Below are 17,488 nucleotides of genomic sequence, written 5' to 3' on the forward strand. Positions count from 1 at the left end.
TTTTTAAAGTGTAGATGTAGTTAAAATAAAGAATTTTGTTTGTACTTACCGGAAATTCGAGAACCATTTCACCAATTGTGCTGTATTATTCTTATTGAATTTAATATCGGGGAAATACATTTTCAATACTGATGATGATGGATAGCGCACCCAGAAGAACATCAGTTTCGCTTTGCGCAAATGCATTGGCGTCAGGGTCGATGAATGCGAGGTGGTCAATGAATCGCTATTTTTGCTAAAATGTGAGTGTATCATTGGAAAGAGATTGGTTGGTTGGTGTTTACGTTTATTTTTGTGGAATGAAAAAATTGAAATTGGAATTTCAGTATTTTTCATAGAAATTTTGCAAAATATTTTTTTTATTTATTTTTTTTTTTGTTAGAAAAATTAAACCACAAAAATTTGCATTCCCAACGTAAACATAACGAAATCGAAAGATAGCCAAAAGTAGAGAGAGGAAAAAAGGAAGAAAAAGAAAAAAATGGAAAAAAATATTATATAAAAAACTGTAAAAAATTGTTTTGTTCTTTTTTATAAAAAATAAATACACATTTTTAGCGATATTGATTGCATGCAGAGATTTGTTTTTTTTTCATTATTTCAATGGGGAAAAGGTGAAGAAATAACATTTCCTCCTTCTCTAGTTGTGTTGCGAAGCTTGTTATTGCAATTTCTATACAAAAAACAACAACAAAAATCATTTTTCCCAATAGCCATCAATGTAACTTAACAACAACCACAAGAACTTTGCCATTTTGTTGTTGCAATTTTCTCTTCTCGTTAAAAAGAAAGGTAAGAAAAATTAAAAAAAAAACCATCAACACATTGAACTGAACCTGACTGACTGAGAGTGCATTGATTGATTTTGAATGCAATGCACCTTGATTGAGTCGAGCGAGTCGTTGCTGCTAAAGGAAAAGATTTGTTAAGGCGAACAAGCGAGGTGGTATTGGGGAAAAGCTGCTGACGGTTGTTGGCCCATCATAGATGATGGGGGGTTGTACTGCATTTACCAATCCGTTGGATGGGTCTGGTAGTTTTTGTTGTACATAGTTCGTTTGGGGGCTTAAAGATTTGTTGAAGCATTTTGTAATCAATGGGTTGTTGATTCTTTAACAAAAATTCTTAAGTTTCTTCGATTTTTTTACTGCTTCTCTTTGGTTTGATTTCTGCAGGGAGATCGGAGAAGGGTGGTTGGAAAAGTAAGTGCAGCAGTGGGGATGGGGTGAGGGATGGAGGAATTGTATTTTGATTTTAATAGTTAAGTGATTGGGGTTGTTGAAATAAGGTTTTGATTTCACTGCTACTTATTTATAAGAGATTGTTCGGGCTGTTGTTCTTTTCATTCATTCTACGATTTGGCTTGTACTTTTTTTTCGTTTTATTCTGTGGCAACTACTTAAGGCAGCAACTTTTTTTGTATTGCTATAAAGACACTTGATTGGTTTCCTGCATAATAAACATGATATATACCCAGGAATGTGATGAGATCTTAAGCTTAAGAAGGTTGTGTGGAAGAGAGAGGGGGGGATAGTAATACTAGTCTACTGCTTCTTGGATTAACTTGTTTCAAAAGATACAAGAAAAAAGGAAATCTGTAGGAAAATATTTTACAATTGTTTACCTCTCACAACCGAACAAATTTGGAATTTTTCCAAAACCCAATATTATTATTTCAAAATAACAACTATAGTAAGTTTTAAAAAATTACAAAATAAAAAATAAATTTATCAAAAATCTGAAAAGCTGTTTTCCCGGGCTCCTTTAGAAACCTATTCTTCTTCCTAAAGCCGATAGCCGTAGTCGCTAGTGCTTTTAACTATAAGTTTTTCACAATTTTTAATTGTAATAAATATTTAAATAAATAAATAAAATCGTCTTCCTTTTCCCCATTTCAAAACATGCAACAAACACATATGTATGTATATCCAAAAAATTACAACAAAAATTTAAAAAAATAATTTCTCATACTCACATCATTTGTTGTTTCAAAAACGATATGGTCGGTTGCATTCCATCGAATTGCATATCAGCCGAATTACAATCCGAATTACGATCTTGAGCATCCATGGCAGCACGCAAATGGGCACTGTAATCGGGCGAACCGCCATGGTGGGCGGCAGCCAACAGCGCAGGATGCAGCATCGTTGAGGGATGTGGTGGCAGTGGCGGTGAACCATCACGCGAACCATCCATCAGACTGCCCAAACCGCCTGGCGGACTTGAGGACATTTTGATGTGATGCATTTGGGCGGCTGTGGGCGGGGCGTGTGGTCCATGCGGTGGCGGTGCATGCGGATTAAAGAATGGACTGTAGGGTGAGAAGACTTGCGATTCGTGTAACGAAGGATTGGGTATGGCGACCGAGGTGGGCAACGACACGGGCAACATGGGTGGTGGTGGTGGCGGTGGCCCGGCATTCGCAAGGAATGCTGTCGGCGCTTGACTGCGTGGTGATGGACTTTGGGCGGGTGTGGTATTGCTGTTGTTCGTATTGTTGCTGTTACCTTGTTGATTGTTGCTGTTGTTGTTATTGCTGGACGCTGATGCGTTGCTGTTGCAACCATTGTTGCTGCTGTTATTCACATTGAGACCATTCAACGAGGCGGGATTCATGGGATTCTGGCCGTTTGTATTGCAGGGGCCATTCATTTGCGATTGCATCTGTTGTCCATTTTGGGCCATACCATTAACCGGACTCGGTGGCACCAGACCATCTTGAGCCAAAATACGGCTGACGGTGCGAGGTGTAATGCGGGTATCCGTTACCTTATGACGTTTCTTCTTCGGTGTCACCACCAAACTCAAAGCCTCATTCTGTTCCAGTTGCTGTTGTTGGGCGGCCTGCTGCGCCTGCAGCTGTTGTTGGTGTTGTTGCTGCTGTTGTTGTTGGGCCTGCTGTTGTTGCGTCTGTTGATCACGTGGCTCGGGCATACAGAAGGGATTCATCTGTTGTGGTCCAGACGAGGTCATCGAATTGTAGAGGGCAGCTGCTGCCACTGGATTCATGCCCTGAGGTGTTTTGGGTGCCTGAAACATTGCTGCCGCTGTGGGCGAAGGTCGTATATGAGGTGGTGGTATATTTATGGTACTTAAACTATTGTTGTTGTTGTTAGTATTATTTGTTGGGGCATTGAGATTTAGGGTCATATTCGAGTTGGAGCCATTCAAACTATTTAGCTGGGTGGCTCCACCACCAATACCCACCATACCGCCACCATTGACGACACTATCTTGGCCAAGGTGGTTGGGGTGTTGATTATTGTTAAGATTCTGTTGTTGCTGTTGCTGCTGCTGTTGACCAGAGGCAGCGGCCGCCGCTGACATAGCAGCCGCTGCCGCAGCATGATGCATTTGCAAGCCCATTGCCGCAGCAGCTGCGGCTGCGGGCGAGGGAAATGACAACTGATTGCCGTTAAGGCGTGGTGCAGCTATAAGACTTTGACACTGTTGGGCATTTAATGCCGCTGCCATATTGGCTGGCGAAGCATTGGGATTCTGGGTATTGGCCATGGGCATGGCATTAACCTGGGGACCACCGCTACTACTCACAACGTTGGGCAAGTGGCCGCCCATTTGGGCGACAGCTTGCTGCGTTGCTTGCAGGGCATTAGATGGGTTAGTATTCTGTGGATTTAGTGGATTATTTAAACTATTCGTTGAGCTAGAGTTATTGTTATTAACTAAGAGTAGGTTACCAGTATTATTACCTGCTTGATTGACGACGGCGGCGGCTACGGCGGAATGTCCATTCGATTGGGCGGATGCTGAGCTGTTGCTGCTGTTCGCATTGGAACGATCGGCAACTTTGGTGCGCGGCGATTTACGATCGAGGATTTGGGAGGCAAGTAAGAGATCCTTGTTCAGTTGTTCGGCTGCGGCAGCCACGGAATCGGACTGCTTGCTGAAGAGGCGTCGTTGATGTACGAAGCGTGTCACAATTGTGTCGACCAGGGCCGATAGGGATGTGGTAATTTCCGATTTTAGGACATCGGCTAGGCCTTCGAGATCGGCACCGGACATGCGCATTATGGAACTTGAGCTGGTGCGCAGCATATTGAATTTTTCGGATAGTTCACTTTTGAGGGCGGTATTGTGGCGCAGACTGACACGATTGCTGTTGTGATGTAGCTGAGGACGTGTGGGTTGTTGTTGCAGTGTTTGTTGGTCATGTTTGAGCTGTTGTAGTTGTTGTTGGCGCAACTGTTGCTGCTGTTGTTGGGCGGCGGCAGCTTGTTGCTGTTGTTGAGCGACCTGCTGCTGCTGTTGTTCCTCTTTACGTCTCTGTTGTTGTTCTTGTTCGAAACGTCTTTGCTGTTCTTGTTGTTCCTGTGCTTGTTGTTGCTGTAATTGCTGTTGTTGTTGCTGCTGCTGCTGTTGTTGGCGTTCTTGTTGTTCGGCAGCCTCTTTGGCCATGCGAGCCTCCTGTTCGAAGAAGAACTGTTGACCCAAATACATGGCGGCAGCATTGCTGATAGCTGGATGAGGGAGCCCTCCCTCGCCGGGTTGCAATTGTGGCATGTGTTGCAAGAGCGGCAATGGACCATTGAAGGACTGTTGCATATGGGGATGACCCACGAGGGGATTGTGCAACTTACCCGACATCATTTTGCTCATCATTTGTGACAGGACATTAGGGGCATTTTCCATGGAGGTAAGAGCTGTGGAGCTTCCACTATTCACTAACTTACCCGTTTTCATGGGCAATGGGGAGGCCGAATTGGGCCGTTCATTCTCCTGACCCGAACTTTTATCCTCTTGCAAGGCATCTTCGCTCATGAGCGGTGGTGAGGGTGATAGATCACCATTATTGTCCTCTTGTTCCATGCAATCGCTGACATTATCCTCGATCTCCTGGCACTCGGATTCCTGTTCCATGCGTGAGCATAATTGCACATATTTTTGTTGCATTTCGGCCAGCTGTTCCTGCATGGAACGCAGCTGGGATTTCAGGGCATTTTTCTCATTGCGCTTCTGTTGCAATTGGGGAGATTCATTCTCATCGGAATCATCGGCATCGTTGAGCATCATGGATTGGAGATTCAACCCGAAATTGAGACCAGCAGCTGCGGCCACATAACGTTCCATGGCATGTTGCTGGGGCTGGTAGAGTTTACGTTTCTTACAGCCGTTGACCTGTAAGTGGGCCTGATTGGAGGCAGAAGGACTGGAACGCATGCTGGACACAATGTTCTCAACACGGGCCCTTTTCAAATCGGATTTCTTGGGCATATCCTTATCCAAATCCTCATCCATATCATCTTTGCTGTTATCCAAGAGCATCATATCCGATTGGCTAGGTGAGGCCAGTGACTCAAGATCTGAGCGGGAATTTAAACCCATTAATTCCACATCCTCTAGAATGTCATCGGCTTCCTTTTTCGTGACAACACCGGTCATATCCAGTTGTTCGTTGTCACCGTGTTCTTGGCCTTGTTGGGAATCTTGGCCATCACATTCCGATTGCTGGTCTTCGTGTTGCGAATTGTGGGGTGAATTCATGCCACCACAGTCTGAATCTGAGGATTTGCGACGCTCCACAGAGCCATTCATCAACTCCATGGATGAGTTTGGCATATTGGGTTCACTCTTTATTTTGATTTCGGTCAGTGAGTCCTCAATGAGGTTTATCACATTCGAATTATCCGATTTTGAACCGGCAACATTATTGTTGTTGTTATTAGCTGAGGCATTGTTATTGTTGTTGTGCATTTTCACAGAATCCTGATTATCCTTTTGCTGTTGTTGTTGATTCATGACCGAACGTAGTTCTTGGTCCAGTTGCATAAGTTCCTTTTTGCCCTGCAAAATGTTGCGCAGCATGTGATGGGCCAAATCATTTTGTTGTTGTTGCAAATTCGGTGAGGTGGCGGACTGATTTGTGGAGCCTCCACCCACATTATTGCTGCTGCCATTATTTGAATTATTATTGCCTACTGATGGGGCCCGGGGTGGAGTACCCGAACCATTTCGCTGCGATGCGGCATTCTCTTCCAAAGAACGCTCACTGCAGTTACTGATGCGACGATTTTTGGGTGATGATTGTGACGATGAGGTGATTTGTTGATCACTGGAAATGGAATTGTTATTGAGCAATTTACTGTTCGTATTGAGGCCTAGTGAATTGACAAGGCCAGCAGCACTAAGCAGATCGGCACTGGTCGCCGATTCCATGGCTGCAGCCAGCATGGCATTATCCAAGTTTGTGGGTAGACCACTGGTAGCATCCTGGGCCTGCTTCATTTGACGGCCGAATAGTTCGTTCAACATTTTGGCCGAACCAAAACCGTTGGCCCCAAAAAAATTACCTAAGGCTGCCGTAAACTGGCCGGTCAGCAGGGAGGCGGTGGGCGATGTTGTCGAGGAACTGGGTGAATTCTGTGGAAAGTTTTTCGATGCTACTGATGATGCTGAACAGTGTTGGGCAGTGGGCGATTGTGATGTGGACGATGATGATGTGGTTTGATTCAATAAGGCCCCATATAGAGCTCCTCCAGCGGCACCCGCGGCAGCCGCAGCAGCACTACTCATTAAGGCAGCAGCTGTTGACGGCGTTAATAGGGTGGGTGGCGTAAGGGCCGCTGACGATGATGAGGGACTTGCTGAATTTTGTTGCTGTTGTTGTTGTTGCTGAGTTAATTGTTGTATAAAATTTGGCAAAGATGCAAAAATATTCAAATCACTTTTTTCAAAATCTTCAAAATCATTAGAAAATGTTTGATTATTATTGTGGTTATTGTTGTTGTTGTTGCTATTATTTTCATTCACAAAATTATCACTTGAACGCGAAGTCCTTTGCGATTTGTTGTTATTTTGGTTATTCTTTTTATTTTGATTTAAGGATGACGTTGTGGTCGCGGTACCACTTTGCACATTGTTCGTTTTATGACTGGTCCGAGACGACGAGTTCGTATTTTGTAACTTGGAATTTTTATTAGTTGTTTTATTTTGGTTCGAGTTCGAATTTTTATTAAGTTCCGTAATTTTTCTCGACGAGGTGCTCGACGACGACGAAGAAGATGACGTTGATGATGCGAGAGCTAACGGAGCTGACGTTGTTGTCTTATTGACGGCACCACTATGACTACTTTCAGAAAATGTTTCAACGACTTGGACGACTTGTTGTTTACCGTGGATGTTGTCTACGACGGTAGTTGGTAACGACGTCGTCGTGGTGGCAGCCGTTGTTGTTGCTGTATTTTTCTGTTGAGTCGTAGACGATGACAACGAAGTCTGAGTCTCTGTTAAGGTTGTCAGTTGTTGTGTGGTAATGAGTGTGCTTGAGGTTGTGTTAGTATTTGGTGTTGTTGTTGTTGTGGCTGTTCCTGCTACGTTTGGTGGTGTTTTTGTGTTTGTCGTTCCACCACCACCGGTGGCACCACTACGGCCACAACGTTTAGGGCTGTTATTAAGAGAATTACCGGCGAAGAGAAATATAACTTCGTCGTCTTCTTCGTTTTGAGCTGCAGCCGTATTAGAGGAGGATGTGGATATGGCAGACTTTGTAATCTGCTCCTCTATGTCGTCGTGGTCGTCGTCGTTGGCGTTGTTTTTGCTTTCGTTTTTCGCCTGCTTCTCTTCTTTGTTTTGCTCTTGTTTGGATGTGTGTTGTTGCTTTTTGTTGCCTTTCGTCGTTTTATTTGAGTTGTTTAGAGAATTTTCGCCTTCGCCGCCTTTGCTGCGTTTGAGTTTTCCTCCTTCAGTGTTGTTGTTGCTGGTGGCTTGTGGACGCCGTTTTCCAACAGTACCACTAGTCGTCTTGTCTGTTGTTGTCTCTGGCTTCTGCTCCTGCTTCTCCTCCTGATGGTCTTCTTGCTCTTCGCCCACTATTAGGCTGCTGCTCTGTAAAGTTGTCAGCAGCTGGCTGGGTGAACAGTGACCGTTGCTGTGTGTTTCCGTTTCCGTTTTAAGATTTGTCAGTGTGGCTGTTAGCTCTATCTTGGAGCATTCGTCGAAGGTATTGTCGTTATTCGCCGCTTCATAAATATCCGCCGTTGTGCCGGTACTGTTGCTGGTGTTTGTCAAAGCTGAGTGTGAATTATTTGTTAAGGTTGCCTTGAGCAAAGACTTATCATCGGTGAACAAACCAAAACAATCTGTGTCCTCCTCTGATGACATCATCAGATGCCACCCACTACTCGTTAATGACCTGCAGTGGATGGTGGGGGTGGTGGTTGTGTTGTTGAGGTGGGGTATGGGGGCGCTGGAACCACCACAGCAGCAGCAGCACCAGTTGTAGTAGTAACGATGACGGCGACGGCAGCTGTTGGGGGGTAGTCACCCTTCAACACGTTGTCCTTATGTTTCCTGAAGAGGTAAACAGAGAACAAGCAGAGTTGTAATTTTTTGTTGGCTTGAGACAAATGCCGTGTGCTCTCTTTGCTCTCACTTGAAGTTATTTGCAATGCGATGTAATTAAACTTCTCAAGTGTGAAGTCAATGAATTCGCCGTGATAATTTCTCCTCACAAACACACGTTATGCTCGCACTCGCAGTAATTCGCCGTGTCTCTGAGTTTGACTTAATCTTTGTGGTGATTATGATGAGAGAAAGAGCCAAGAATTCTCCCCTTTTTAGTCACTTAACTCGGCGGGTGTGTGCGTGTGTTTGTTTGAAACCTCTGTTGTTTGGCAGCCAGGCAGACAATTTCACTCACTCGTTTCGCTTGGCCTCACTTGGTTGCCCCCCAAAAAAATCAAATTTCTACAGAGGAGGAAATACACACCAACAACAACAACAAATTAGAGAAAATTCGCCGTCTTTGTTAGCTTGCTTGTCTACCCCAAAAAGTAGAAACAAATAAAAAATATGAAACGCGTTTTCAAAATGGTTTTTGGAGGGGTTCTGTTTTTTGTTGTTGTGTTGTTTGGAGCGAGTGTTTTAGCAGGTGGGAGGGAGTGGGGCTAAATTCAACTCAACACAATTGTGGGTTGGTTCTGCTTTGTCTTGTGGCAATGAAATTTTGTGGAATTCTTTATTCTCTAAAAGTTTGATATGAATTTGAATAAAGTCTTCTTGGCCAGCCTTGGGGACTTGTTTGGTGTTTGGGTTTGACTCAATTATTTGTTTCTTTTTTGTTAATATTGGTGTCAGTCTAGTAAAGGGAAATTGTTGCCGTTTGTCGTTTTTTCTGTTTTAAATAATCTTTGATGTGTGTGCGTGTTTCACGTCCTTTTTACTTTGTTCCTTTTTCTTGGTTTTTGGCGTTTAAAAAAAATATAACTTGACTTAGTTTTAAAATTTACTAAGCCCTTGTGGTGTTCTTGCTAGTTGTTGTTAATATCCTAACGCTTCCTCTTGCTCTCTCTCACGTTGCTTTATTTTCGCCAAACTTAGAAATTTTGATTGGTTCGGAATGTTAAGTTTTGAGTTTTCTCTTTAGTTTTAGCCTTCCGTTTCAAAATGTGACGTTTACGTTTTTTCCTTTTTCTAATTGTAAATTTTGTTTTATTACTTCTTTCCACCACCACACACATGCGAATGTCTTTAGCATTTAATTTTTAATAAAAATTATTTATTCTTTTTGCTTGGTTAACAGTTTGTTGTTGTCTCTTTTGGGTAGTGATTTTGAACAGATTTCCGTTTTGGTTATACATTCAAAATTTAGTTAAGATATTTTTTTCAAATTTTTGTTTTTTTATAAAGAAAATTATGATTTTTTTGTTCTCAAATAGTTTTCTTTAAAAATTTGGTTTTGTTTAGATTTTATTTCAAAAGTTTGTATTTTTGTTTAACTCTCTCCTTTTTTACGCGCGCTTAAAAGTCTCTCTGGAAATAGAGAAAAAAATAAGAAAAGGAAAAAAATATTTAAAGATTAGTATTTTAGAAAAAATAAAGACGAGTGTGATTTTTACACTCAACTAAGTTTTAGATGAATTTTCAAATGGTGGGGGTAAAGCTTATGTCAATAAAATTCTGCCGAGATAATTTGGATAAAGATTTGTGTTTTACAATTTAATTTACAAAAGGGGAATAACGTTTTCATCTCTATCTAGAATTTATCCTTTCAAATTTAATGTAGAAAGGGGTATGGTCGGTGTTATCCTTTTTGTTTGACAAAGGAGAAAGCTCTGGTTTAGATAATTTGTTCATCCCTTTTGTTTACAGGTTGCCTTATGTAAACAGTTTTAGATAATTTGTTCTAACCCTTTTTTTGACTTTTGTCAAGGAAAACCCTTAAGTTTGGGGGAGTGTATGTAATGTTGTAAAGTTTAACTTTCACTTCTAATTCGTTTTTGAGTTTAAATTTTAAAGCCTTTGGAGAATAAAGAAATCTGACAAATTTAACCTAAATTTTGCTCATGTTAAGGTAATGGTATAAGGGAGGTTAGAAATAGAAATTTAAAGCTTAAATTTCATTTCGTTTTTTTGCTTTGGTACGTGATGTTTGGTAGCGGGAGTTTTCGCCTGAAACAACTTATTGATTCCATTGAATATAGGAAAGGAGCTATTTGAGTATTACATAATTTTTATGTCAATAATTTGTTATAATTAAAATTTTAGAGTCAATTTCAAAGGAAGGAGAGTATCTAGGACCCAAATATTCTTCTTCTGTCAGAGTTGGGACAGCCAATAAAATGCTAGTCACATTTTCTAAGTATTTCCCCTCTGTTCGGCGATTTTGGAATTTATAAACCAATGCCTTATAAATTCTTTGATTTCAATACAAGATGCCACTTTAAATTTGCATAATTACTAAATGACAGAAGAGGTTTCCACCATAAAATCATAAGATATTTGAAAACATAAGTGTGAAAGACAACATTTAAATTATTAACCCATATTTATAAAGTCCGCAGTGGTCGTCTTCTGTGTTAATATTAGGTCATCACTTCTCAGTAATTTTCACTTTTGCCAAATTTATTTATTTAGAATTTCTCCATAATGAGCCATCTGAAAACATAATAATGTGGAAGCCTAATAGCAATGAATTGCCCACTGTAAATTTCTACTTTGTTTCCTCCACCTAAAAATCAATTCAGAACACTATTAAAAATGATATAAAACAAAAGTTAGAAATAGGAATAGGAAGGGAAGAAAATAATTTGCGGTAAAAAACAATAAATTTGATTTTTTATCTTGATGAAATTCTACAAATTCAGCAGAGTATACCATACCCAATGATGATTTAAAAATCAGGTAACAATTTGCACAATTGATTCAGAATAGTTTATTCCTTTCTAAAATTCCGTAACTTTATCTGTAAACTTTCCTTTTTCTAATGGACATTGTCGAAATTTTACGCCCGAAGATGCCGTTTAGAATAGATAATCGTCCCTGTTTTCTATCTTTGTCCCAACTCGACCTATTTATAAAATTTTTAAGACAATTTTTAAAGTCAAATTCTTCCGCTTTTTGTCCCTTTAAATCTCAGCATTTGAGCCAATTTGTAAATATATATATTTTCTTAATAGGGGAGATACGGCACCACCTTACCTATACCACGGCACATTCCAGATAATTTCATGAGAATCGGTTCGCTAGTTTTCGATATAAAACATATTTAAAAAGTGGCCGTGGTCGGGTCTTTAGGCCCCAAAGAAGTACCTAGATTTTGAGATGCAATCACCATTTTTAAAATTTTTCCAAATATCGTTTTAAAAAATAGAGCACAGGAGAGGCACGCACTTCCTCCGAAATGCAACAAAATGTTAAGCCTATTTTCTGCGGGGTCTTCCCTGTACATTTCCTGAAAATTTTAGGAAAATCGGTTCAGTAGTTTTGTGGATGTAGCATATTTAAAAATGTGGGTGTTAAAGTGGGCTTGGTCAATGCTTCTTTCCGTAAAAACCTAAGTTGGACTATGACAAACAGTAAAAAAAATATCCAAATGTATCCAGCCGTTCCCAACTGATACAATTACCAACGAACGATAAATAAAGTCCGTCTGGATAATAATGTCCGCCCCTTACCAAAAGGCAATGTTCATTGTCAACAAAATCGCTAAGAATGCTGCCAGCCAGCTCGAACGGAATACTAAAATTGACGGGGATTACGAGGACGCCAAAATCTCTCAAATCGACGATCGTCCATCCACCTCCAAACGAGAATGTTAACTGACATAGGACATAAAGTCCTTTAAGAGAAAGAAAATAAAGTACAATACCATGGCCTCTTCAACAATAAAACGACCATTCATCGAAGTTGTTAAGGACAACCTAATGCTTGCTGTGGCGTTATATAAAATGTTTTTACAAACGAAGAATCTCCTGAGGCCCAAAGTACAAAACCACGGCCTCTTCAACAATAAAACGACCCTTTAAAGTAGTTGTTAAGGAAAACCTAATGGTATCCTGTGTACCATTTCGAAAGAGAAAGATGCCTCGTGGGTACTGAATTATCTAATGCATGGACGAGTTCTTAAAGGGATACTGAAAAAAAACATAGCTAAACATAGCGATGCTTGGGACGATATCAGCCTGAGATCTCATGCCAGTATTGCTGACCTCGCACTCTATGCTGATCCCCCACAATCTGCTGAAAAATCTGGCGATGATAAACAAGGGTGTTCCAATTTACGAGCGATCCGCAATCATCACTGGGCCACTCAACAACAACAGCATTAGTCTAGTTCTCTCGATAACAGAGCCTGGAGTGGAGGAACTGGAGAGACTGGTAACAAGCTGTTCTTTGACATTAAGGAGGCCAAATGTTAAATCCTACGATGCCGAAAAGTGCTGGACAATATGCATCTAGAGGGGTCATTCTCATAATTCCCGAACAAAAAAATGATGTTTAAGGTCATGCAGATCAATCTGAAACGCTCCAGAGTAGCTTTGGATAATCTGCGAATCCTTCAGGTTGAGGAGAATTTAGACATAGTCATCTTACAAGAAACCTAAGATTGCCAAAAAAACATAATTGTTCATATTCTACCAACGGATTTAACATCAAGTTGACATTAGGTAGGCTAAGGGTAAATCCTGCGCCAGGCGACGTAGATGACGTCGAGGATGCTGTAAAACTGCTGGACAATATGCAGCCATCCACATCGCCCCACAAAAAATTATGCTTAAGGCAGTGCAGATCAATCTGAAGCACTTCACAGTCGCTTCAGATAACCTGCGGATCCTTCAGGTTGATGAGGATCAATACGGATCAAAACGAGAGCCCTACGTTTACGAAAAATAAATATCATTATACTGCTAATAGTATATCCATTAGGGTTATGACTTTTTTACAACCTAATATCCCTGTATCATAGCGTGATGAGTTTTGCTATAAGATTACATAAAATCTTAATTATAAGGTGATTCGTGGAAAAAACCTCACGCACAAAATGATTTTAAAATTTGAATTAATCAAAATGATGGGCAATTGTTTGAAGTCACTGTAAGCATAACAAACAAAAAAAAAACATTGTTCCACAACATCCCATACGGGACAAGGGAGACTTCTCTCATATCAATGAGTGCACCCCGATTCATATTAGCTCAATGATATGGGACCTACAGTTTATCGCCGAGTCCGAACGGCGTGTCCTACGACACCACTTCTAGAGAAGTTTTACATGGCTGAAATACTCAGGAAATGTCGCCAATATTACTGAGGGGTATTTTGCCACCGTTGAAAATTTGATGTTGCCTACTCGGGGAATCGAACCCACGAACTTCAGCGTGCAAGGCGGGTGTGCATACCATTGCATTACGGTGGCACCCACTGTCACTGTAAGCAGATATAGAATAAAAATAAGCTTTGGAGCCACATGAGATAATTAAACTGACATAACATTTATTTCTCACTAATTTTCTTCAATTCTGAGAATCGTAAAAATGTCGTAAACTCGTTTATTCAAAAATATAATTTTTAACAAAAAACAAAAAATTTAAAAAAATCAAAGTGGTTTGTTGATTACCTTTTTCAATATTTGAATGGAATAAACGTTATTATAGTTATTAGTAGGCTCCTTATTATTCATTTGCGCAACAAAAAATAATTTTTGAACAAAAATATTTTTCATTTCATATATTTTTTTCAAAAAATCATTTTTTCTAAAATCGATTTGTGCGTGAACTTTTTTTATATTTCAATGGAATAAACGGTATCGTAGTGATTAATAGGCAAAAGTTCATACACTCCTGCTACAGGAAATCATTTTTGGGAAAAAATGTCAAAAAGTCATAACCCTAATATCCATCAAATATAACATCAAGGGAACCATCTGTTCTTTGGGATTAGGGCAGGCTAAATGTAAAATCCTATGCCATCGTTGCCCTAATGAAGAAGACCACTTAGATGACGTCGACGATGCACACTGGTCGAAACCACTGATCTAGCGGCGCGAAAGTCAAAAAATCGAACTATAAAATTGCGAAATATTTTCCATTGTATCGATTACAGACACTTTGCAGACAAAAATTTTGTTTTTTCATTTTTGTTGTTGTAACTATTCACTCAGTTATTCACTATCAAATACAAGAGTTTTTGTTGCATCAGATTTTAAAAAATTGTTGCAAAAAATTTAACATCATATTTGTTTAAATGTTAAATAAATTCATAATGAAAATGGACAAGATATATTTTTAATTAATAGCAGAGGGTGTGATTTAAATTATAAAAATTAGTTTGGGGTCTGGAGGTACTTAGTTATATAGCAATAAATTTTCAAAAAATTCAATTTTTTAGTGTTTTTATGGGTTGTACGCGCTTGTTCCATAGAGTGCATCTTGTAAACTTGGCCGAACTTAGGTCCGATTATTTTTCGGGGAATGAAATTGGACTCTCTGGATACTGAATAACCACATTCGGGCTGCAAATATTTGCAAATCTTTTGATGACTGCACTTTTAAAATAAGAGATTTTGCATGAAATTCATACAAATTTAGCTGTGCATTTGTATGGGAGCTAAATCAAAATATGGACCTATCTTGAGAAATGTTTGCAAGGAGGAGTTGTACCCCCGGAGACACTATAATACCATATTATAGCTAAATATGCTGTTAAATATGGGATAACAACGAATCGGGGGTACCATAAAAGGTGCTACATCGAAACATAAATCCGTATTAAAAATGTTTTGCAAGAAGATTTTATACGCAGTGATAACACGGAATGCAAAATTACAGCCGAGTTGAATTAAAAATGTGGTCAGGATATTCAAAATACCTTAAATTGGGAGGTACGGTTACATGGGGGCTATATCAAAACGAGGACCTATGTTCATAATTTTTGGAGGAAATATTTTGTGACCACTAGGAACCCTAAGTACCAAATTACAGCTAATTTGCTACGAAGTTGTGGCTTAAATCCTCAAAATACCGAAAATCGGAAGGTACCGTTATATGGGGGCTATACCAAAACATTAGCCGATATTGTTCATATTTGGCCCATTATTACAGGTACAAGCTGAGTTTGTGCAAAATTTCAGTGACGTATCTCAATTCGTTCGCAAGATATTAATTTCGCGCCGGTAGATCAGTGCTTTCGACCACCGTGCGATGGCGAAAAACTGTTCGACAATATGCAGCTAGAAGGGCCAAACACATCAGCGACCAAAAAAAATGACGCTTAAGTTCGTGAAGATCAATCTATAGAACTTCAGAGTCGTTTTATATATCCTACGGTTCCTTCAGGTTGAGGAGGATCTAGACATTGACATTATTTTATAACCCTATGTTTACCAAAAAAGGAAAACAAATATTCCGCCAATAAATATACACATCAAGGGAACCAGCATTGGCATTAGGGAGGCTAAAGGTAAAATTCTACGCCAGCCTGACCCAAATTGAGTAGATCACGTAGATTGCGTCGACAATGCCGAAAAGCTGCTGGAGAACATGCAGCTAGAGTGACCATACACATCATCGCCCAGCAAAAAATTACGCTTGAAGTCGTGCAGATCAATCTGAAGTTCTTCGGGATCGCTGAAGATAACGCGTAGATCCTTTAAGTTGAGGAGAACCTACACATAGGTATCATACAATAACCTTACTTTTACAAAATGAACATAATTTTGCATAGTCTAACACAAGATATACACTAGGGTGGATCGATTTGTATACATACATATGTTCCCACAACATCCCCGAAGGGACAAGGGAGACTTCTCTCATATCAACGGGTGCACGCCGATTCATATTGGCTCAATGATATGGGACCTACTTTTTATCGCCGAGTCCGAACGGCGTGTTTTACGACACCACTTGTAGAGAAGTTTTTCATGGCAGAAATACTCAGGAAATGTCGCCAGCATTACTGAGGGGGAATTTTGGTACCGTTGTAAATTTGATGTTGCTTGGCCTTGGATTCGAACCGCAGACCTTCTGAGTGCAAGTCGGACGTGCTAACCATTGCACCACGGTGGCCCCCGGTATGGATGAAAAAAAAATCTTAATGGACACTTCGCGTTTCTGATTCTTTGGATTGTACTGAGCAAAAAAGTCCACTAGACTATACGTCTACGGTAAAAATCGAGGTTCTACATTTTGATTTGGAGCTTTTCTTCCTTTTTTTTGAAAAATTCAAATTTTCTTGGGCTCAATATTTGAACATATTTGAAATTTTGACTTATCTTAACTCAAACTCAATATGAATTTTTGTCAGGTGGCGCTCCTAGCATTAAAATCAAACGCTGTCAACTTAAATGTAGTGAAAGAATGTGAAGAAGAACTTTATAACTTAGGTCATAGGACTGGAGTAGTTCTTCGATGGATCCTTGGTCATAAGGAACTTGTTGGTATCGAAAAAAAACCCACGAAATAACCACAGTAGAATCAGCTTCTATAGAACTGCCAAAGGCATCAGTCGCAACATCAATGGGAGTTGTTGAAGGGGATATCTTCAAGTACTACCTATCATAAACAGAGGACAGATGGGCAAGACGGAAACATGCCTAATATCTAAATCTACATGGCCACTTACAAAGTTCCTGATTAGAGAAAATCGATGGAACCAGTCATTGCGGTGTTAAGAGCGTGGAAACCATGCAATGCACTTAAATCTACCTCACCACAACAACTACTACAACAGCAACGGAAACGAAGATGATGAGGAAACGGTTAATCGTCTCCTCTGTTCATGTCCTGCACAAAGTTAAGTTAAAAATTTCCAAAGCTATTGGCTTTATTTTGGTATTTAGGTTTAACTGAAGATCGTCAAAATACTCTCAAGATTTAATATAACTTAGCCTCGCATTTTCAAATATTTCGAAGGTTTATATATCACCTTTGACTATAATCGGATTTAATTTAGAATTTAGGGGTATCAGTGGACTTAAAATCGGTCCTCTAGAAATCGACACTGGACAATTTTGATAGGCTCTTTTATGAAAATTAAAAAAAAAAACAACAATTTTAAAATGTTGTGGTACCCTATATGGGGACAAAACTAAAATACGTGGAACGTGGTATTAAACAATTTTTTCAGAGATGTTTGTCATTCCTCTAGATTTGGTATAGAATTTGCTTTTTTGGCAAAAGTAAAATTTCCAAATCTTTAGGTGCCCGTACTTCAATCAAATAAATTTTAACAAGTTTTGGTGAGCAGGTTT

The 17,488-nt window shown here is 39.8% G+C and overlaps 2 protein-coding genes across 2 annotated transcripts in view; both read right to left on the reverse strand.

Moving 5' to 3' along the window:
• The window catches only part of LOC141393968 (homeobox protein prospero-like), a 227,806-nt gene that overhangs the window by 15,442 nt on the left and 194,876 nt on the right, over positions 1-17,488 (reverse strand). The window contains exons 5-7 of the mRNA XM_073967646.1: positions 3,711-9,768; positions 1,976-3,047; positions 50-235 (exon numbers count right to left, since the gene is read on the reverse strand). Coding sequence (XP_073823747.1) covers positions 50-235; positions 1,976-3,047; positions 3,711-8,121 — 5,669 coding nt within the window. The 5' untranslated portion in view covers positions 8,122-9,768. The remainder of the gene's footprint in view (positions 1-49; positions 236-1,975; positions 3,048-3,710; positions 9,769-17,488) is intronic.
• LOC141390294 (uncharacterized) lies at positions 3,052-3,703 on the reverse strand (the record flags this gene model as incomplete). The annotated part of the gene is made up of 1 exon (XM_073963208.1): positions 3,052-3,703. A coding segment is annotated over exon 1 (525 nt), but the record flags the coding sequence as incomplete, so codon positions are not given.

The sequence above is a fragment of the Musca autumnalis genome, unplaced genomic scaffold, assembly GCF_047663935.1.
Source record: "Musca autumnalis isolate F117 unplaced genomic scaffold, ASM4766393v1 scaffold_1, whole genome shotgun sequence".
Classification (NCBI taxonomy): Eukaryota; Metazoa; Arthropoda; class Insecta; order Diptera; family Muscidae; genus Musca; species Musca autumnalis.